Consider the following 21,805-nt stretch of genomic DNA (forward strand, 5'->3'; position numbering starts at 1 on the left):
AACCCTTGGATATTTTGGCAGCGTACAGTCATTGGCTAATCCATATAAATTGACTGAAAGCGTCAGGTCAACCAGAGTAAGCCGTGTATTGGAAAATGCCGCCTGTAACATAAAGGACTTTAGGGAGAGTGACAGAGAGATAAAGAAAAGAAGCAAAATCAACAGTTGGCATTTTCCATCTTCCAGAGATAGAAATGCTGCTTATGTCCATATATATGCATTTCTACCAACACGTGCATCTCCAACACATGTTCTGGAGCCACAGCATATTTCATTCTCCCACTCTCCGTGTGATTATTCCGTGCAGCCGGTCTCATGTTATGTGAGATAAGACAGCACATAGGTCGCACGGATCCTTACGTGAACCTAGAGTTCGGAATTTGCGTGTAGTTTTCTTTGATATGCGGAACTTTTGCTAATCCTCTTAATAGAGCTGACGGTTGGACTTCATCAAAGCCGTGGCTCAGAGTAAGATGCGCTCCCACTAAGCCGTGCAGGATGGTCCGCTGTAGTCGCTCTGCTACACTGTAGTGTCTTTAATTACTTCGGCTTAGGGACACACTCCATTTCTCTTTTCACTCAACAACTGCTCCAACAAATATGTCATGACGAATGGCACACAGATGTTTCTGTAAATACTTCCATACGCTAACAACATATGCTTAATGCTAGGCCTCCCAAAATAAAATAAAAACACGGCCAAAAACAGCAATAGAGATGTTAAAATGACTGCAGAAATTAGGATATTATTGTTTTTTGGTTAGATTCCCATACCTGACAATGATAATTGCACACACCTGTGTGAGGCGCCTTGTGCAGTACAATTCAGCATGCACGGTGTAATAGTGTGTGATTTTGTCACTTGACTGCCTGTTCCTATTTCTTCTCTGACAGATCTTCCCAGGGTTGATTCTTTCGGATATAAAACCTGCCAAAAAGATGAAGTTTAAAACGGTGTGCTACTTACTGGTGCAGCTCATGCACTGCAGGAAGATGTTCAAGGCTGAGATCCCCTTCTCTAACGTCATGAACTGTGAGGACGGCGATAAGGTACGAGTGCAAAGTGAATGGTGATGTTGCAGCTCCGACTTTTTATTCCTTTTTTTTTTTTTTTAAGAATAATTACATAGACTCTAACTGCTTCTTCATAAAAATGAGTGAGGATTTGGTAAAAATGTATTTTAGCTGTGGTCTCAACGCCACACTCTTCTGACCTTGGACTGGACCACATCCATATATTTTAAAGATACAATCTCTCCCTAAAAACTCCCAGAACACCGTTACATAAAACAAGAGTTGTCAAAAACTCAACATATCTTTAAAAAAATACCTGTTTTTTTCCCTCTCTGCCTCAGTGCCTATCTTGATTTGCACTAATAGACATAGATTAGATCTTTGCATGACAAAAGAAAAGTCCACTACGTCTGACAGATGCTGTAGGTGTTACATCTCTCACTCTGTCAGCTTATTGTGAAAAGTACATTTTGTGCAGAAATCCTTCCATGTTCATTTTTACCCCCCGCCCCCATGCCTTGTGTTATATTAGATCTATTTTTATTATAGATAAGGTAAATCCGCTGACAGCCACCTGGGAAAGAAGATAATTCTAAATGAGCTTCAAGATTTTGCTTCTGCTCCTGTGTAAATGTAGCACTTCTGTGACGGCGTGTGCAGTGTGTACTGTATATCACAGGAAGGTGAAAGGAGATGTGAGTTGTGTTCACAATCCTGTCAGCCATAATGACCCGAGTGTGGAGTTCACGGCCAATGAGCAACATTCCATTTTCCTTACAGCAGCACTGGCAATCTGGTTAAATGTCAACGCTCTTCTTTGACCTTGTGTACCTGAATAGACATCCTGTGACCTGGCAGCTGGACAATATTTACACCAGCTGTTGGGATCCAGATTTGCCGTGAAAAAAAAAAACAACAACCTGGGTTTCTTAGTATATATATATTTTTTTTTTTTTAATGTTTGATGCTGTTTATTTTTAACTAACATCTCTATAACCTCCTATGAATTAAGTCATTTTAAATTCAGACCATACCATGGGCTGTGCAAAATACAATATATCAGTAACTTGAGTCAACCTGAGGCCGACAGGCCAAATCCATCTCACCAAATTTTCCAATCCGGCCCGTGTCTGGATTCCAAAATTGTGAGAATCAAAGAAAATCAAGGAAATCTTAAAATGTATAACTCGAAATTTAGAAAGAAAAGTACATACATAAACAGACTTCCAAATATCACCATCTTTTGATTTCCTTGAGCTGCTACAGCCCTTTAGAGCCAGCAGGGTGAGCGTTGAGTAATTAGGTGAAATGTGAAAGATGAGGTTCTGATTTGAAAGTATAACCGGCTGTTCATGTTTGCGGCTGACTCTTTTCCGCCCATGTTTCTGACATCCTAGCACCACATTAGCGCAGATGACACAGAGTGATAGGTTTAACTGTCACATTGCTCTCTAACACTCTGAGGGGAAATGAACTTCTCTGCCCAAACAGCGCAGAGCCATGAGAACAGCACCACAGAAGCTGAGGAATCGCTTCAACGCCAACCAGGCCAATGTGATCCAGAGCAGCCCCCGCACACGGGTCAACCGCTACATCGGCAGACTGATCGAAGCCCGTCAGACCGAGTCAGACACGGCTGACCTCAACGTCCTCACACTCATGTATAAAAGCTCTGAGCGTGAGCAGAGGGTGAGAGGCTTCAGACACTCTCACGTCCGTTCGGACCGGGCCTCTGACTGAAAGCTTTGGTGTCAGGTTCTATTTCTCTGTCCTCTAATCTGGTCTCTGGATCCCTCCAAACAGTACCACCAGATTCCTGATGAGTACTTCACCAGTGCAGTGGTCCTCTCTCTCATCCTAGCTGCCTTGTTTGGTTTGGTCTATCTTCTTATCATACCACAGTACGTACATTTAATCGATTTCCACTCTCCTGTCAGTAATTGATACGTAATCACTCAGATTCCTGACTTTTCTGACAACTCACATCTCGCCTTTTCTCCCTTTTTTCCTTTCTTCTCAGGGGAACAGTGATTCTAGTCCTCCTTGTCTTCTGCCTCTGCTTCTTAGTAGCCTGTATTATGTACCTGCATATCACTAGAATACAGGTAAACCTTACAATTCTGTCTGTTTTATTAAATAAAATACTAACATATTATTCACACTTCCCTTCAAGAATTGTATTTTACATTTATTTTACCTTTCTTGCTGTGGTATTTTATTTTGAAAACACACCCGCTCGACTTTGTTTTTATCGCTTAACTCATTTGCAATTATTATTATTTCTTACTTTACTTTATTTTACTAATTATTAAAGATTACTATTGTTTATGACATCCCCTCACACACACACATAACTGCTGCTGATTGGTGGATATATTAATGGATGTTCTCGTTGTGTCTCAGTGTTTTCCAGGGTGCCTGACCATTCAGATTCGTACTGCCCTCTGTATTCTCATAGTGCTCTTAATCTATGCTGTGGCTCAGGCCTGTGTGGTGAGTAACAACAGCAAATGGAACTGTAAACTGTACAACGCTCTTCGTAAATCAAAGGCTCTGTCAAACTTTTTACAGCATCTTATCCACGTACAAATGTCAACCGAATGCAGCTAAGGATTAAATTCTAGTACATGTAGGCACATATTTCCAGATAGAATCCATCAGCTTCTCTTCAGGTTGTCGTATTCACTGACAGACACCATAAACAACAAACATCACAGACTGTTTTTCATCCATTGTCATCTTATGTCTTCTCATGTCCTCTGTCCACCTGTTTGTGTTCCACAGGTGGGCTGCATGCCCTGGCTTTGGGGGAGTGCCAACATTAACAGTTCCATCGTCATCATCGACGTCGTCAGCGGCGCTAACCACACCATGGCGGAGCTTCCCTGCGAAAGCGTCCGCTATGCCTTCCTGTGCTGTGTTGTGGGGACACTCACCCTGGCGCTCTTCCTGCGTGTCTCCTGGCTGCCAAAGATGGCGCTAATGCTCCTTCTTGGTGTGCTCTATGTCACGGTGTTGGAGCTCAGCGGCTTTCGCAGGACAGCAGGGTGGGAGTCACACTTCAACACGACCATGCGTTCAAAACACTTACTATTTTAGTTCATTATTGGTACCAGCTGCACATGTGGTCATTGGTTCTGAATCAAAAGAAGACAACGCAGCCTGATGAGAGGGTTACATGTTTCATATTAGTGGTACTGTTTCATTGTTATTGGTTCAGTTGTTGCAGTCTAGAGTTCTCCAAATCGGGCCTATGAGTCTCGTCGGTTTATTCTTCTTTGGCAACTTCCTCAAACTCCTCCATATATTTCTGTTTTCATCTGGACTATAATATAATCATGTAATTGTGCCGACTCGTCAAATCATCCAGTTCATCATTATTCTTTGGGTCCTGTTGGAAAAAAGCGGTGATTAAGTCCTGCTGCTTTAAAGTCAATTTTGTCTCAAAATTAGCTTTCTGGCTAATTCCCTGTTCCCGAGACACTGTTCAATTTTCCACACATATTTACGTTCCCACATGGTTCACAGTGGGGGCAGTGTTCTATGGGTTACTGTACATACCAACTTTCTCCAATTGAAAATATTTTAAGACCAGGATTAGAACAACGTCTGGGATGAGGGAATTGGCAGAGATGGAATGTGCGCAGAGAAATAAAAATAAGAACAGCAGATTCAAAGGTAATAAGATTATATGTACAGGAAATGTAGAAAATTTAGAAATGAAAACATTGGTCACAGTAAGCATGTGTTAAATAGAATTTTGGTTTTTTTTTATCCCTCTCCTGCTTTGTTAGCATCAACTCATTAACAATGACGATGACGGTTTTATGTTCAATTCAAAGATTCATTTTATTCACAGTAACCTGAGGCTCAGTGATTAGGATTTGACAAGAGTGAATCCTGTTCGGTGTCACATGTTAATAATTCAATTTTTCATGTTTTAACATTTAAACTGATCTCTCCTGGAAGCGAGGGTGGTCTGTTGAACCTGCCCTTTCAGCTCTCTGTGTGGTCCGCTCTGATGCTGACTTGTGTGTTGGTTTCTTCCTCAGTGGGGGGTCCTTCCACATCTGGGGCTACGAGCCCATCCTGTCTCTGTTGCTCTTTGTCAGTGCCCTGGCCCTCCACTCTAGACAACTTGACCTCAAACTACGCCTGGACTTCCTATGGGCCGTGCAGGTCAGGAAACTCGCTTGTGTGTGTGTGTGTTAAGAGTGGTTGAGATCACTTTATTATGATAACGTGCATTTTAATGTAAGTCTTCCGTAGGTGTGCTGCCATTAGGGTTTCATTTACGTAAACAATTGGGTGATGTGGGAAGGATTGGTATTTATAGGCTGCCAGCTGGCTGTTCTTTGGCAAAAACAGAACCGGGAAGCTTGTTTTTGCTGGGTTTCATTTGGCATTAGAAGTGTCAAAAAATGACTGTTTTACATAGTGGGAGTGAAGTGTTAAAGCAAAAGCAGGATCTTGAGGTGTCTAACCTTAAACAAAGCAACATTAGTTATCTAAGTCGAACAAGTGATTGCCTTGTCCAGCTATTACCGGTGCACTATATGGGATCATTAGGTGTTTTACTGACTCCTAGTGGATAAAACATCAAACACGCTTTGTATTTGTAGTTAATATAAAAATATAAGACTTTATTAATCCTTGAAATGTAATTTTAATGTAATTTCTGCTAAAACAGCAGATAAAAAATAAATAAAACAAAGACTAGAGAATGAAATAAGAAGAAAATGAATGACAGTAAAGTAGGCTAATATTTATATGATAACATTTAAACATATTCCGTGTTTGACAAATGCAAAGGGAATAAATGTTGACAAAGACGTTCAGTCAACGCTTGGTGACGTTGTGTTGTCAGGCAGAGGAAGAGCGAGACGGCATGGAGAAGGTGAAGCTGGACAACAGGAGGATTCTCTTCAACCTCCTCCCTGCACACGTGGCTCAACATTTCCTGCTGTCCAACCCCAGGAACATGGTGAGCCTTGCTAATAGACAGGCAGGCAGACAGACAGAGACACAGGTAGATAATGGTGAAATGTGGAGTCTCACGGAGCAGCTGGAGATGTCGTTAACGCTGCCGGACCCATTTATTTTCTCTTCCAGGATCTGTACTACCAGTCCTACGCACAGGTAGGCGTCCTGTTCGCCTCCATTCCTAATTTTAACGACTTCTACATCGAGTTGGACGGGAACAACATGGGAGTGGAATGTCTCAGGCTCCTGAATGAGATTATAGCTGACTTTGATGAGGTAATGAACAATTCTTGGATTTCTAGTTTCTATAAATGCACATAAAATAAGTCTGCAGTTTGGTAGTGCTCTTGAAAGGCAAAATATTTCTTTCTGAATCTGAATACTCTAATTATATAAATAAAAAACTCATTTTTTCCTGTTAAAGAAGGTCTTAATTATTAAAATATTACATTTCTACATGTCCACATCGCACAGGAGAGGTTGGTGCACTTGCATTAGCGCAAGACCACCTGCTTAATCCCAAGTAATAACCACCTGTCTGCGTGTTCCCATGGACTGGTGACCTGTCCAGGGTCACCCTGACTTGACGACTGCTGGGATTGGCTCCAATAAGTGCTAGAAGTCCATTCAGTCCCTAAATTAGCAAACTACACTTTAAACCTTATTTTGCTTTTTTGAAAATGACTCAGCATCTATATTTGAACGTTTGTTTTGCAGTTGATGGACAAGGAGTGCTACAAAGACATAGAGAAAATCAAAACCATCGGCAGCACATACATGGCAGCTGTGGGCCTGGTCCCCACCGTGGGCACCAAGGTAGTGTCTTACTATCGTCTTATTATCGAACAACGTCCTAATGTCTAATATTCTACCATTACATTTAGGCCAAAAAATCCGTTTACGAACATCTCAGCACCATTGCAGACTACGCCATCGAGATGTTTGACGTTCTGGACGAAATCAACTACCAGTCATACAACGAGTTTGTTCTGAGAGTGGGTATGTGAGAAACCCGAATGACATCTGGAGTCACGGTCTGTGATACTGACCTGATTTAACATCGTACGTATTTGTCTAATGCGTATTTGCACAGGTATCAATGTGGGCCCTGTGGTCGCTGGCGTGATCGGGGCAAGACGACCTCAGTATGACATCTGGGGCAACACGGTGAACGTGGCCAGTCGGATGGACAGCACTGGACTTCAGGGAAAGATACAAGTATGTAAAAAAAAATTCACATGGTGTCATAGAATATCACTTACAGTATGTGTCTGGGTTTTCCCCAGGTAGTCACAGTCCCAACAAACTTAATTGTGGGATATATGGAATTTGTTTGAGTTTAAATCACTGGTTTCCTGCTCCTTTCAATTCCTCATGTCTTCACATCAAGTAATCACAAACTATTTTACCGAAATATAACATATTTCTCAGACGTGTGGGCAGGAGCTTGTGTTTTTAAGTGGCTTTTAAATGTGTGTCAAGAGTCACAGGGAGCTGGAACAAGTCCTCAGTGCCATCAAACAACAAACCTAAATTACCAGTGAGTATGATTTTGCAAAAACAAGGAAATCAGACTTCCTCAACTAAACGCAGGAAAGGAAGGCGAGCCAAACCGAACAGCCGTCTGTTCAGGCCAATGCTAAAAACCCTCGACCTTCTTTCTGGAGGGCAACAACGCCAACCAGTGTTCTACCACCAGTCCTTGACTAATGAGTAGGTGAACTGGTATCAATAAAATAAAATATATATATATATATAATTATCTTTTTTTTTTCAACATTTTGTTTTGATATAATTCCGTGGAAACTACACATCAATAACGTAATGTCTTTGGTGGAAAGAAATAGTTGAATATTTTAAAAGTGGGTCCTGAAATTCCCATTAAGACCCATTTAATTCTGATAATAGTACAATAAATGTCACACTAAGCGACCTCCTTTCCTAAAGAGAAAAAACATAGTACTTCTCTATATGTATGTGCGAAAGGCGTGAGGCAGAGGGCAGAGAGTAAACCTAACCTTCTTATTGAATACATATATATTTGTATATATGTACTTCATTTTCATTACAGGTGACAGAAGAGGTTTACCGTCTGCTGAACACCAACTACGACCTGGTTTGCCGAGGCAAAGTCAGCGTGAAAGGGAAAGGTGAGATGCTGACCTACTTCCTGGAGGGGAAGGTTCAGGGTGTGGGCACTGCAACCACTTCTTCGGTGGTGCGTTCTGCCAGCTTGGCGCGACGCATCCACTCCTGTGGGAAGACGAGTGTCCCGGCCAATCTGGGCAGCGTCTCTCCTGCCGCCAGCCTGACCACACACACCAGCGTTGCCAACAGCAGCAACAGCCAAGTAACATGCTTGCCTTCCTCCTGCGTGCCCGCAGTGGGTGAGGAGATCGAGGAGGAGGAGGAGGAGGAGGACAGAGCAGTGGCAGAGATTGAGATTGAGGCAGTAGGAGCTGCTGCAGATGTAGCGGTGTAGGAAAGGAAAAAAAAAGATGGGATGATAAACTTAGATAAGAGAAAGGGAAAGAAAATCCTGGCAGGGAGCCTAGACAAGACTGGGCTGTCCGGGTATTTCCTTTAAAACCAGAGCTGCTGGCAAAGCCCAGAAAAAGCTCCTTCAGGACATAAGGGTTGAAGGAAACAATCTGGTGATGCAGACAAACATCACAGATTCTTAGGGATTTTCACACGCTCGCCACTTTTGCGAAACAAAAGTGGGTTGAAAGGGAAAATCAACTGCATTTTAACTTTTTTTTTAACATCTTTGTTTCAATTTGCTGTGTATTGGTCTGGGAGTAGTATCTAAGATAAGATCATGGTATCATGTCCATCTCTACTTAAAACTACAACCTTCATACGTGCATTGAAGAACAATCATGCTACTGCTTTTGCACTGTCTTTCTGATTATGCCACGGATATACTGCATTTTTTAAAAAGTAAGGTCAAACACCGTCGGTTCTTTTCGGTGTTATTAAGCATGCATGTGTCGTGAGTATGTTCATATGCATGGTTACTTTATGGTTACATTTAAATGATAACAAAAACAGCACAAAATACTTTAACAACTCAGTTTTCAGCGAATCAACCCGTTAACTTGTAATAAACGTTTAATACTTTTATAAAGATTTCACAGCCATAAGGGAAGTCCTGTACAAAGAAAACCAAAGTATTGACCTTTCCAACATTATTGTAAGGTTTTTACCACCTGCTTTGTGTGTAGGGGGGAATTTTGTGGCACGTTTAACATATTTGTTTTTGTTTTGTTTTTTTTCCACTCCTTTAAATGCCATCGTTCGTGTCCTGCTGCTTTTAAAGATGGATTGTTTTTTCGCGACTGCAGGCTGACTGTTGTTGGTGCAGTTAGACCAACAACTAAAAGCAGTTTTTTTTCTGCACTTGTTCTTATTTGTGACTAATCCAAATGATGGTATTATTAATGTGACAAATGTGACGAAAACATATACAAAAGTATAATTCAAAATGTCGCTTCAAAGAGTCGGTGGATTTTAGTCATTAACCGAAGAACGTGTGTCAGAGCCGTCGTCCCTCAACAACATTAATCAGTCTACAGTTGGACACGGTCCATTTGACAATTGTATCGGTCAGTGTGTCGTCTGTTGACATACTAACTGACCTGAAGTTGAAGCTTCAACAAACAGATACAGGGAGTCAAGGCGGTATTTAATGCTTGAGGTGCTTTGGTGAAATGAAAAGCATTTCTCTAATTGTGTGTAAATAACAAAACTTGTATCAACTAAGTATTAAAGCAGAGATAACAGTAATATGAACATGATTAATACGTTCATTACAACAGCCCTATTTCTTTGTTTGGCTAAATTGACAATATTTTTGGTGATGCTGCTTGTTTCGTGGAAAGGAGAATTGAAATGAATAGTGAGTCGATAATAAACCAAACAGCTAAACCACACCAGTAATAAATGTATCAACACTGAAGAAAGCACCTCCACGAGTCTTTACTCTTCTTCCTATGACCTCTGAAAAGACTTTATGTACAGTACACACATATATTTTCGCCGCAGCATCTGGCTGCTGTCATACTTCTGGCACCCGTCACTACACCTCTGCATAGTTTTGCTACGCTCAATCTGCGTCCTGAGTTCTCCACAGCTTGGTTCTTTCAGATAGAAGCTAAGAAATGTGAGTTGCTTCAGATACACAGTACCCTTTATCAGCACGTACTACTTTAACTGGATCTGCAAGGTATAAATATATCATGTTTCATGTCCTTTGCCTTACTGGATAAGCTTACTTATGTGACTGCAAACTGCCTTTTTAGATATGATTCATTTTGATATGCAGATGACACTTTTTTTGTACATAGCCAAAAAGCTGTAAACTTTGTTGTATCTTGTACAGTGTAAAGTTGGGTTATTGAATATTTTGTAATAAAGGCGATATTGATGTATAAAACATCCCCTGCCCATTTGTGTACAGTTGTGCCAACAACCAAAAAAATCATCTTGGCTCTGCCTTTTTTTTAATGCCTGTTTTACCCTGTTATCATTTTCCCCACTTGCACCACTGCCTCCTGTGTGTTTACGAGCACGTTTTAACAAGCAAAGAAACATTATGTCAAGATTACTTTATATTATTTTTACAGTTTTTTTAATGGCAGTGGTATATACTACTGAAAGGAAGCTGCTACTTAACAGAGACCACAGCTGTTGTTGTCATCACCATCACAGTCAAATCCCACAACTCAAACAATACAGATTTAAGTGATGTCCCCCCCCCCCCCCCATGTCAGGACAATACAATTTTGTTTCAATTTAATTTACTGCATTACACTAAATTCTATAAAAATTATATTTCCCATAAAGACATACAATCACTCATTTCTATAAAAATTATAATTATATTTTCCCATAAAGACATACAATCACTCATCAAAAATAAACTGGAAAACAAAAAAAACTTTAAAACTACTTCACATTTATCATGAGAAAGTTATATCTACTCCTATATATCCACATTCTGTCAGCCTCCAGCCTTGTTTTATTTCTAAGTCATGATGAACTCATTGGCTAGTGTGAGTGTTACACACCTGATGCTGATCATCAGCAACGAGAGTCAGTGCAGGAACAGCAGCAGCAGGTTGAAGCTCAAACAAAAATGGGCCTTCGACAGAAACTTGTAAGTTTCCATTACCTTGTGTTTGCACTTTTTAGCCCAAAATGAGTTGCTGGTATAAACTCTAAAATCTGTTTGTATTTTTGTTTTAAAAAAACAACAACATGAAAGTTGGTACGCAGTGTTCCTCTGGAAACCATCCAAGAGGAATCGGAGCTAACAGACGAAACTGGAGAAGGCCTGACGAGAGGAGAAGATGATGATGGTGAGAAGGAGTATGTGAAAGAGGTATGTATTAAGAGTTCCAGGACTCGCAACTAAGAGCGCTTTTCTCAAACAGCTAAACAGACCAAATTACAGACCACAGTGGCAGTGGTGGCCTAGTGGGAAAGGAAGGGGCCTTCGGTCCGGAAGGCCCCAGGTTCGAATCCACCAACTGCCAGGTTACCACTGGGATGCACTGAGCATGGCATCGTCCTCAAGCACTGCTCCCTGGGCGCTGACCACGGCTGCCCGCTGTTCACTTTGGTGATGGGTTAAATGCAGAGGTTAAATTTCGTTGTGCATGGTGTGCTGTGCTGTGCTGTGCTGTGCTGTGTCACAATGACAAATAAAGATAAGTTTATACTTCATTAGACAGTGAGATGCAGCCCACAGATCAGGTAGGTTTATATTTTTACATGATACATGTTTACATGTTTATTAAAAAGGTGTCAAAATTGACTCATAAAAAAAAATATGTTCAAGAAAATTCCCAGCCCTAAGAAGCTTAAACAAACAGCAACAAACAACTCCTCGAAACCTGCCTTTAATTTTTATTAAATGACAAAAAATAATGCAACCTTGAAAGTTAATCTCAGTAACTTTGAGGGTTTTTTTTCTCTAAAAACATTTCCAAAAAATATTTTGAAGGAGGACCTTTTTCCTCCGTGGGTGGTGGCACTGATGGTCAACATCGAAGAGGCAACAACACACGAGCTAGTGATTGAGCAACACACACCGGCACAAAAGTCAACACTCTGACCGTGGGGTTGTCGGTTACATCAAGCGGTGACCTTGTTGGTGAACGCAGAGTCTGGATCAAACCTCCCACACAAAAACCAAAACTTGGCTCGGCCGCGTATCAGAGACAGTAGGTCAACATTAGTGTTTGACATCAGAGAAGCTGATTTTATTTTCTGTTGTGCAATTTTAAAAAATACAAACTCGATGACCCGGTGCATTAAAGTGGTGTTTTAATGTAATGTATTTATATTATTATGAAAATAAAAACTAAAGTGATGTTAACAGTGACTGCCCATCTATGTAGTAATAACCACTACTGCCACCGTGTGGCCTTTTATACATACCCTATACTGACAAACTTATTTACAAATTATTTAACTAATAATTACAGTAAATAACATTAATAAGTAGTGAGGTGTCAACAAGGGAAAAACCAGGAGGTTGTTTGTTCAAAAGCAGAGAAAAGACTAATGTATAAACTGGACCTTCATGTTGTTCTTATGTGTAAAGGTGTTAAACACATGCTGTACCCGGCACTGACTATAAACAGTTGTGACAAATACTACACGCAGAGAAAGAAACCGGCCGTTTACTACTGCCTTTCTTTGGACAAACATGTTGTGATTCTAGCAGAGCGATCTATAATGTCAGGCTTATGCAATGTTGGAGGCAAAGGACCTTGTTTATCTGTCTGCCTGATAAGAGCCGCCTTCAGCAGAGGGACGAGGAGGACAAATAGGGTTTTAGTGTCAAAACACAATTTCAGTAATCACAGCCACAAACGATTGTTGTTTGAAATCACAGCTCGGCTTTTGGCCGTCTCCGCGTCTGATCCACCTGTAGTCGAGAGGACGCTGCTTATTAAGAGCGGCCTTATTTTGTGAAACTCACTCCACGTCATATAACTTCAAAGTGTAAAAACAGAGATGCGTCATTTGCTCTTGCGAAGAAACAAAACAGGCTTGTTTTGATGTTCAGTCCCTTTTTTTTCCTTCCAAAGTCAATATTGACTTCAAAGACCTCGTGAACCTGTAGCTACGCCATGGGGTCATCCACCAATGACAGCAGCTCTGTTAAAAAATATTTAATATCTGCGCTGGCTGTCAATCATTTACTACTCCGGAGGCCACATTGTCCTTATATATGCTGCTGGAACAGAGGGAAAGACATGGAAAGTGGAGCCAGAGCCAGAGTTTACAGAAGAAAAACTCCACAAGGAAGAACATTAACAAGGAGAGATGCCTGGATTGTATGAGCAGCTGACATTTTTGGCAGTAGTGTCCTTGGCTGGCGTGGCCGTCGTGAGGTGTTCCCCGTTCGTGGGGCCGATCCGCTGCGCCCCCTGCACGCAGGAGAAAGTGAACGAGTGTCCTGCCATCCCAGCAGACTGCAAACAAGTGCTCAGGGAGCCAGGCTGCGGCTGCTGTATGGCCTGCGCTCTGGAGAAAGGAGCGTCTTGTGGAGTTCACACGGCCAGCTGCGCTGAAGGTCTCCGTTGTTCTCCCAGGCCTGGTGAGGCCAGACCTCTTTACGCTCTCACCAGGGGACAGGGGGTCTGCACTGAAAATCTGGGCCAAGGTACTCTAACCTTTTCCACAGTTCACTCATACAGTATTTATGTGCCACGGTTGTCAGTGTGAAGACGGGGAATCTTAGACATGAGGTTCAACGTCTACTCCACCACATGGAAAATAACAAGAGCCAGATCTTGTTCTTCTAAGAAAGGCGAAGAAGAATTTGTACTTTATTCTTGGAAACTGAGAAACTTTTTGGAAATTGGAAAATGTACGTCAATATCAGCATTCAGACTTTGGAATGTTCAGAAAAATATTGAACAAAAAGTTCAAGCAGTGAAAGGCCAAACATTGATTACATTGACCGACTGTTTACAGAGTCTGAAAAAGAATGAAGTCATAATTTAGTCTTTTTTTAAATAACTTTGAATTCAAATTCCATTCTGAGGCTCATTGTGACTGTGAAATTTGAACATTTTCCTTCAAATACTTCCGGAGGAAGGAATCTGAAAGAGAAGAATTTAAACGCAGATTTTGACTCTTACTTAAGCTTTGCCTGACTTTTTCCATAGAATTTTAATTTAAGATGTCTTTTCATAGGAAGAAATAATGTGATTTTAAAACATTCTTGTCTTTTTTCCAAACACCTTTCTATAGAAGAAGAAGAAGGAGTTCCTGACCATGACTCCATGCAGTTCGTGCTGGGATTCAACCGTCCTTTTGATCATCAAGAGAACGCAGGGGCCTACGAGAACATCAAGGTCAAGGCCAACGCCATCCGCAATAGTTTGATACAACAGGCGAGTTGGAAAACATGGAATCACAGAAGTGGTTTTCTGAAAAATATCTTCTATCCTGAAGGAGGAAGAGCTTTCATTTTGAGGATTTTCTCCTCTAATGTTGCCAGTGTCTTGTCTTGTTCCTCACAGGGACCCTGTCATGTTGAACTGCACTCAGCTCTGGAGGTGATAGCCAGCTCCCAGCAACAACTTGGAGAGAATTTCACAACGTTCTACCTCCCAAACTGTGACAAACATGGCTACTACAAGGCCAAACAGGTGGGAATCTTGGTACACCTGTTAAAAGAGATATTTCCAAAGGCAGCAGCTTTGATTTACTCATGTGGTTTCCCACCTTTTGGTTCCCCTACAGTGTGAGTCCTCTCTGGTTGGACCACCCGCTCGCTGCTGGTGCGTCTCCTCCTGGAACGGTAGGCAGATCCCAGGATCGAGCGACCTGCTCGGTGATTCCGAGTGTCACCAGGAAGTCACACACTGAAAGGACAGACAGGAAACCGACACACTGTGAGAACATCTGCGTCCAAAAACACATGTATTCATTTTGTTTTCATTACGTATGCACTCGGCCTTTTATTTATTCACCACGTGTATATTCCCTCTAATATTAACCATTTGTCGTTTTTAGATTTTTATGTGTTTACTTGTTTTTTTTTTTTTGAGATTGTAAATAGGGCAACACTGTATACATTTGTGTTTCTGTCTGAATAACTCCATTGCTAAAAAACCACTGGTCCACAGTCCTGCCAAACCCAGTTCAGAGTCTTCAGGATGCAGTTTTTTATTTTCATTCATTCAAAACGAGAGCGGTGCATGGCATGGAACCATAGAGCCACTCATTCATTCAAGATGTTGACATTGTCTGAATGTATCTCCGCTGGCGTTTCCTCAATGGGCATTGGGGGAGATACTTAAAGTGCCACAAGTATGTGCACAGTGGTCAAGCACAAACATATCAGGGTTGATCCAAGCCACTGTGAGGTTTGGGATCGGTTCTTCTGCATTTGTCTACCTCGACTAGTCTCTGCAGGTCCACAGGTTTAGCGAATGTCGCGCTGGTTCTAGCTTTAGAGCTGGAAATTCTTCACCTTTTTCATTGATGTCACTGTTTCATGTATTTAAACATATTTCAGTATTTATTATGATTCTTTTGGGGTTTTTTTTTTTTTTTTTTGAGGTTTTGGACAAAGTACTTTGTGAGTGTCCTTTGCCAGGAATGCTGCTATTCCATTTTTCTTTTCATTAAAACAATGCATAAAAGCCTTATTTTCTGCAGTACTGTTTACGTTTTAGGCTTTTATATTAAATTACCGTTGCCAAAAAAGGCAAATAACTTTTTACTCCTCTCTTTATGAGTGTACTCTCACCTGAAAGTATGCATTCATTGGCGCCCATGATGAGTCTTTTGGTTTATATCAGGTCTTCTCTGAAATTACCGCCGCGTTGGATCGCTAACGTTTTTTATTAGTGCACAGTCAACAAACTCAATACCCCTTGTCTTTTAGTGATTACTAAAAACTAATGCAGTTTCTTCTTCATGTTTGGGTGAGGATTTTTGTGTTGTGTGGTGAGACACGCACCACATTTGTGAAAAGGTTGCTGCCTGGTCACTTAGTTACATTTCTCCAGGTGTCATGTTGAAGCATTTACAATAATTTGTGCAATAGTTTTTATTTGTCAGATTCTGATTCTGGCTGTAGAGTCAGGGAATCAGGAGGAAGCTGATGAATGTGCATTATCTTTGGCACTTTAGGCAGTGAAGAGAGATATTTACTAATGCTGCCACTAGAAATATTTGACAAGAATGGGGAAAGGGGATGGTGCAATGAAAAAAAAAAAAAGATCCAAAGTTTTAATCAAAAAGCGTTTACAGAGATATACACAAACTTGCATACGTTTCCATCTGCCCAAACTATAAGTGAGTCTTTGTTGACATGGAGGTTTAAGTGCAAAACAAAATGAAAATTTTCATAAGAATAACAACATTTTTATATATATTTTCCTTTCACTCTGACTTGGCAACAAAAAAAGCAAAACTTGTGATGTTTCTACTGCATTTATTAAGGAAAAATAAAACTTTGAGTGATGCATTGAACATACATACAACATATTTGCCTAAACTTACAGACAGCTACCTACAGAAAGATCAGAAATAACAGTTTTCTAGCCTTTTAACGCTCCCCTCAGATAAAGTAGAGGGAAATTAGCTTATGCAATATGACAATAAAAACATATATACTTTTTTTTACAGTTAACAGAATACATTTATTTCTGAGCTTGGTTTTAAGCTTAAAATTCTAATATAAATTTTAATTTTTAAGCTTTAGTGCAATCCAACTCCCCGAGAAGCAGGAAGTGTCTGCAGAATATTGGAATTCATAGTCAACTGAATTCATGGTATAAAAAATAAAAAAAATAAGGCACTGTACACTTATGAGGCCAGATGTGGATTTATGGATTAAATGGCCGTCGAGAATGGATTTTTAAAAAATCACAAGCATACAAATCAGAATTACACATCTCAAAATTGTGCATGTGCAGCAATTGTGCACAAATATAGAGCACCCTCATTGTCTGCTGTACCAAGTACAAATGTCTTTTTTTTTGTCTTATAGCCAGGGCCTCAGAGAGACATTGTTGTCCTCTCAGACGCCCAAGTTCTGGACAGAGTCAAAGAGCTTATCAAGTGTCCACGTGTCCCAGCGGAAGACACACTTTCTACAGCACGTTTAACTCCCGGCTTTCTTCCTGTGTTCCCTTGTGCTGCCTCAGAAAAAAGGTCCCACTGGCAACAGATAGAAATAGCAAACATCCACATGTGGTGCAGCCATCTCTCGACCCATCTCCCAACATCCTCAATGTGTCCGTTTGTTTACTATTCCTCCTGCTCTCACTCCCACCTTCCCTCCCGCCGTCCTCTTCCGCTCCTATTGGCTCCCGGAGTTATAGTGCTGGGTGTCTCCGCGCTCCTTCCCATCAAAACCTGGCAGAGGCTGTCCATATTTGTCCACACACCAGCAGAAGCCACGCTTTTGGCCTTTGGACGGACGGCACTGAAAGAGAACCAAAGTACAAGGTGAAAGGAGGAAAGAGAAGCAGAAAAGGGAAATTCGCCCAACGCATGACTGCAGTTAAATGTACTACATTATGGCTAACAGGCCACTTTGTCCAATGAAGTGGAACAGAAACAGTTAAGGTGCATTAATGGTCAGATTGTACTGATTCCACGCAGCCTTGGCTATCCACACACCGTAGTATTTTGAGCTGCCTTCTTGGTCTGCCTCCTGTTACACACGCATATAGACAGACCTTTAAGGTAAACAGAAACCTGGTAAAATATTTGCTTAGTCCCGTTTGTGAACAACTGAGAACCAAGATCTATTTTCAGGAGCCGGTGGCCAGTACGAATCATCTGTTGCTGATTATACCCCACAGCTCCAAATTATGGGTACTACAAATGACTTACAGAGTCTGTGGAGCTACCCGAGGGCTGTTATTTTACTGCCAATTTTACTAAAGGTCAACCTCCACTCTAGTAAAACATGTAGCCATTCATTTCAAGGGCTGAAGCAACTGTGCTGCTGCTCCACTGAGGAGTTAGAGCTAATCCAGAGGGGAAGACGTCCTTGTTTAGCTCAATATATCACCAGGGGTTAATGAAGAGTCTCGTCTGAGTTGATTTTTCCAAATGTTGCTTTTTTTTTCAGTAAAAGGGCAAAACAGACATCAAAAGGAACAAGGTTGTTATTATTTCACCAGGAAAACCAGTGTCATATCAGTAAGATTTACTGAAGCAGTAAAAATCTGCTCTTGTTTGTGTTTGTTTTCCAAAGAGACATTTTCTGTCACTCGCAGCTGTAATAAGCCACAGCGTTTCTGCTTTGAATCAAACTTCAACCGTTTGACAGCAGTCCTACGGTGCCTAAAGGCTCAGCTAAGGTACGCTAGGTCCAGTCAATGTAAACAAAGACAATGAGCCGCGGTTGTGAGGTTGGTTATGAGATGATTGCAGGTCAAAGAGAACACTTCCATTAAGCAGGAGGGACTGCTGTGTAATAAGAAAAACTGCCTCAGTGATGCAGTGGCGTGGGAGCCCTAAGTGTCTCCATATGAATGCGTCAGAACCGCCCATTTATTACAACCCAATCGTGGGTGAACCATGTGAGTGCGGGGATGGCTGCAGCTCTATTTCTGTGCCTGCTTCTCAAAAGTCCAGCAATTATGGGGCGAGCGCATCGGGTGCCGGTGGCCACCTTGACGTCTGTCTCCCTGGGAGGGTTCCCGTTAGACGGCCATCGTCCCAGCCGTCAACCCCACTGGGGTTTGGCCCCTGTGGTTGCTGTCTCCAGAGTCAGTGGCTAGGGTCTACCTCATTGGTGTGGTGGTGCAGTGATGAGGCTCTAATAGCTACCAATGAACACAGACGGATAGCTACAAATCTGTAATTGGGCTGCAGAAGACCTAAAATGTGAGTCACTCGGCTTCAGCTTGTTTTGTGAAAACAGCAGCAGCAGATGAATGTTGTTTTCAATCATTTCCCTCACGTTTTCCCGTAAACCTGTGTCTTTGCCGTTTTACCTGCTTTTTCTTATAGAAGCCCTTCTTGTCACAGTTTGGAATGCGGAAACCTCTGGGACTGAGGATGTCTGTGATCTTCAGGCTGCTGAAAATGCTTTCGATCTCCCTCCGACAGGGACCCTGCAGATGAGGGAACACAGATCAAAGTTATTACGTTGTACCCCTGGTACCTGAAGACTTGTTTGGTTAAAAGAAAGGAATCAGTGAACGAGTCTAACAGTTTGCCACAGCTGCTCAGAGCTCCTGCGTTTTATACAGAAGATGAGCGGTAGAGTGAATTGAAGGAGCTAAAGGAGAGAGCCAAAAGTCCAACTACTTCAGTCACTAATCAGAGCAGCTGGTCAAAGCCCATTACTAGCGTGTGCTCACTTCTCTGTCCAAAGAGAAGATCAAAATAGAAGCAGAGCTTCCCAACAGGCACTCACATAGGCCAATCCATCATTTGCTGGCTCTCAGTACACCCGGCACGCGGACGCCTTGTGGCCAAACAACCGCCTGACCTAGGTCAGCCGCAGGGCCATCATACCCGCTCGCTGCCATGCCATTCTACTGCCTGTGGTGCTTGCCAAAAGTCCGCACCGCTACCCAAAACATTTCTCCAGCCGCAAAAGGGAGAAAAACAACAAAACACAGAGGAAGAGGAGAAAAACATTCCTCCAGTGTATTCTGAAGACAGAAAAATATTGGTTGTGGTACTTACATACTCAGGCTCCTCTAGAGAGAAGTTTTGTTGGTCTGTGATAAGTGGTCCAGGCAGTGCCTCCATTTTGAATCTCTGGGCTCGCTTCTGCTGCTCCTGTCTCACAGCTTCAGACTTGGCAGACGTCATGTAAGGAGGAAGCAGGGGTCTGAGGGGTGCCGCAGCTCTGTGGGTGCTGTAAAATCTCTGAAGGCCTGAATCAGTGGAATTACGATCGTCCTCCTGAGTTTCCTGGATCTCGGCTGAAGTTTAATAAAAAACAAAACAAAAACAAAAACATGTTTTCATGTGTTAATGGAACAATGTGCAGAAATATAAACGTAGAGGATGTAGCATCCCTGCCTTCCCTACAGGGGATGCTATAAAGACATTAGTAACATCCTCGTCCATGTGATGAGAGTGCACCACTGACATATTTGATTTATATAAATCTACGCCTTTGAGTCAGTGCAACACATAAACAACACAAACAAGAATATATTGATTTGTAATAATAACCAATGGTCAACAATAATGTAGGAAATACCTTGTAGTAGTACCCACAAATATGAGGAGCAGTACATCTCTGATTACTTAAGGCGAGAGCATCGACCACTCTTCCCTCATGTCGATGCTTTATTATGAGACATACAATTTAAAATACTCTCCTCTGAGTACAGCTGTGACCTGACTGTGTACAGTGTACTATGTTATACTGACCAGGTCTGTAGCTCAATTAAAAAGGTCGATGCCAAAAAATCCGAACAAATGTTCCACAGAAAGGGACTAAACATAGGGGGCGTTCCCACTCCATTGTACGAGTTCATGAGTTTTCAGATATTTTAACATGTGCTGTCAACACAGTTTGGAATTTAAAAAAAATTAATCCTTGTGTTGGCAATACATACAACTAACAGTAAGTTGGTCATTTTTTGCAAAGATTAAGCAGAATATGAACAATAATAATAAAAAAACATTATGGGTCACATTGTGGGTTATAAGAAGATCGTCAAATCATCATCTTATCTTGTTTGTGATGCAAATAGGGTCCAGGTCCTCCCTCAACCCTGATGTTTACTTACTGATCATTTTTAAATCTTACCTGACGCCACAGACAACAAAAGACAGACATAAGATGCTAAAATTAGATGTAAACTAACAGTTGATATCCACATTTGTGTATTTTACTAGAGATACACATGTTACAGTCTGTTCCAAATGTGGATGAGTTTCCCACATTAACGTGCGCTGCAGGGCGCACGGTGGCCGCACTCTTACCTGGCAGTTCATTGACGGGAGGCGTCGGTCTGACGGCTATTCTCTTGTTTGTAGCGTTGGCACAGATGCCCCGTCCGTCCAGCAGAGCCTGCAGAGGTTTGGTCTCACCGGGCTGGTGCTGACAGCTCAGTCCCGAGCCGCATCTGCCGGTGTACACGCCGCACGGCTGACCGAAGCTGAGGGCGCACGTCATGCAGCAGCCGCAGCCCGGTTCTCGGACTCTCTCGGCGCAGTCCTTGGGCAAAGGTTTGCACAAAAGGCGCGCCGCAGCGTCACATGGCTCGCATCTGATGACAGTTTCGACCGCACCTGACCTCCTGGTGAACGAGGCAAGGACAAAAGTCATGCAAAGTGCGCGCAAGCAGGAATCCATGGTGGCGTCCTGGAGCATGTGGTGTTGTCAAAGTGTGGGGGGAGCGCTGTGGTGAGTTTTCCCTGGGCAGCTTCTCTCTCATTTACTTAAAGCCACCGGCCAAAACATCTCAATATATAGACCCCAGTAAGTGTAGGCACACCCCCGGGTAGCCTGCGATCTACTGATGAATTACCTCCAGTCACTTATTCCTTTTTAACCATTAGACCAATGTTTCTGGGTCACAGTGTGCAGACCAGAGGAGAAGAAAAACATTTACTGTATGGATACTTTAGGGCAGTGGTTCCCAAAGTGGGGGGCGGTCCCTCCCTGGAGGGTGCGGAGCTATTACAGGGTGGACTCAGCAAGGCAAATTAATTTCAATATTTACTTTATATATTATGTAGTTTTAAATAATTCCATAGTGTTGAATGAGATGTTGAGAAATTGCACGGAATTGTGATCTTACCTAATTTGTTCAATTAGCATTGCAGAATTAAAGTAATC

General features: G+C 42.0%; 3 protein-coding genes across 4 annotated transcripts in view; 2 read left to right on the top strand and 1 right to left on the bottom strand.

Annotated features, from left to right (window-relative positions):
* The window catches only part of LOC103396283 (adenylate cyclase type 1-like), a 26,495-nt gene extending 15,750 nt beyond the window's left edge, over nt 1-10,745 (top strand). Inside the window, exons 8-20 of one of the 2 annotated variants that reach the window (XM_008334308.3) lie at nt 895-1,050; nt 2,506-2,703; nt 2,818-2,915; nt 3,035-3,119; nt 3,418-3,507; nt 3,799-4,061; nt 5,067-5,193; nt 5,882-6,043; nt 6,127-6,273; nt 6,715-6,813; nt 6,882-6,996; nt 7,091-7,215; nt 8,069-10,745. In XM_008334308.3, the coding sequence (XP_008332530.1) occupies nt 895-1,050; nt 2,506-2,703; nt 2,818-2,915; nt 3,035-3,119; nt 3,418-3,507; nt 3,799-4,061; nt 5,067-5,193; nt 5,882-6,043; nt 6,127-6,273; nt 6,715-6,813; nt 6,882-6,996; nt 7,091-7,215; nt 8,069-8,479 (2,076 nt within the window). In that variant the 3' untranslated portion in view covers nt 8,480-10,745. The remainder of the gene's footprint in view (nt 1-894; nt 1,051-2,505; nt 2,704-2,817; nt 2,916-3,034; nt 3,120-3,417; nt 3,508-3,798; nt 4,062-5,066; nt 5,194-5,881; nt 6,044-6,126; nt 6,274-6,714; nt 6,814-6,881; nt 6,997-7,090; nt 7,216-8,068) is intronic. The other variant, XM_008334309.3, reaches the window with a different exon arrangement.
* A 2,509-nt stretch (nt 10,746-13,254) lies between these two features.
* On the top strand, nt 13,255-16,324 carry LOC103396286 (insulin-like growth factor-binding protein 1). Its single transcript, XM_008334310.2, has 4 exons — nt 13,255-13,678; nt 14,272-14,414; nt 14,544-14,672; nt 14,767-16,324. Exons 1-4 carry the CDS (start codon nt 13,339-13,341, stop codon nt 14,890-14,892), a joined length of 738 nt encoding a protein of 245 aa, XP_008332532.1. The 5' UTR covers nt 13,255-13,338; the 3' UTR covers nt 14,893-16,324.
* Nucleotides 16,325-17,008: 684 nt separating this feature from the next.
* On the bottom strand, nt 17,009-21,563 carry LOC103396287 (insulin-like growth factor-binding protein 3). Its single transcript, XM_008334311.2, has 4 exons — nt 20,947-21,563; nt 19,690-19,931; nt 18,990-19,109; nt 17,009-17,464 (listed from the first exon to the last, which is right to left on the bottom strand). The coding sequence occupies exons 1-4, from the start codon at nt 21,335-21,337 to the stop codon at nt 17,339-17,341; spliced, it is 879 nt and encodes a 292-aa protein (XP_008332533.1). The 5' UTR covers nt 21,338-21,563; the 3' UTR covers nt 17,009-17,338.
* Between the last annotated feature and the right edge of the window lie 242 nt (nt 21,564-21,805).

Source organism: Cynoglossus semilaevis, chromosome 20, assembly GCF_000523025.1.
Source record: "Cynoglossus semilaevis isolate Cse_v1.0 chromosome 20, Cse_v1.0, whole genome shotgun sequence".
In the NCBI taxonomy this organism is placed as follows: domain Eukaryota; kingdom Metazoa; phylum Chordata; class Actinopteri; order Pleuronectiformes; family Cynoglossidae; genus Cynoglossus; species Cynoglossus semilaevis.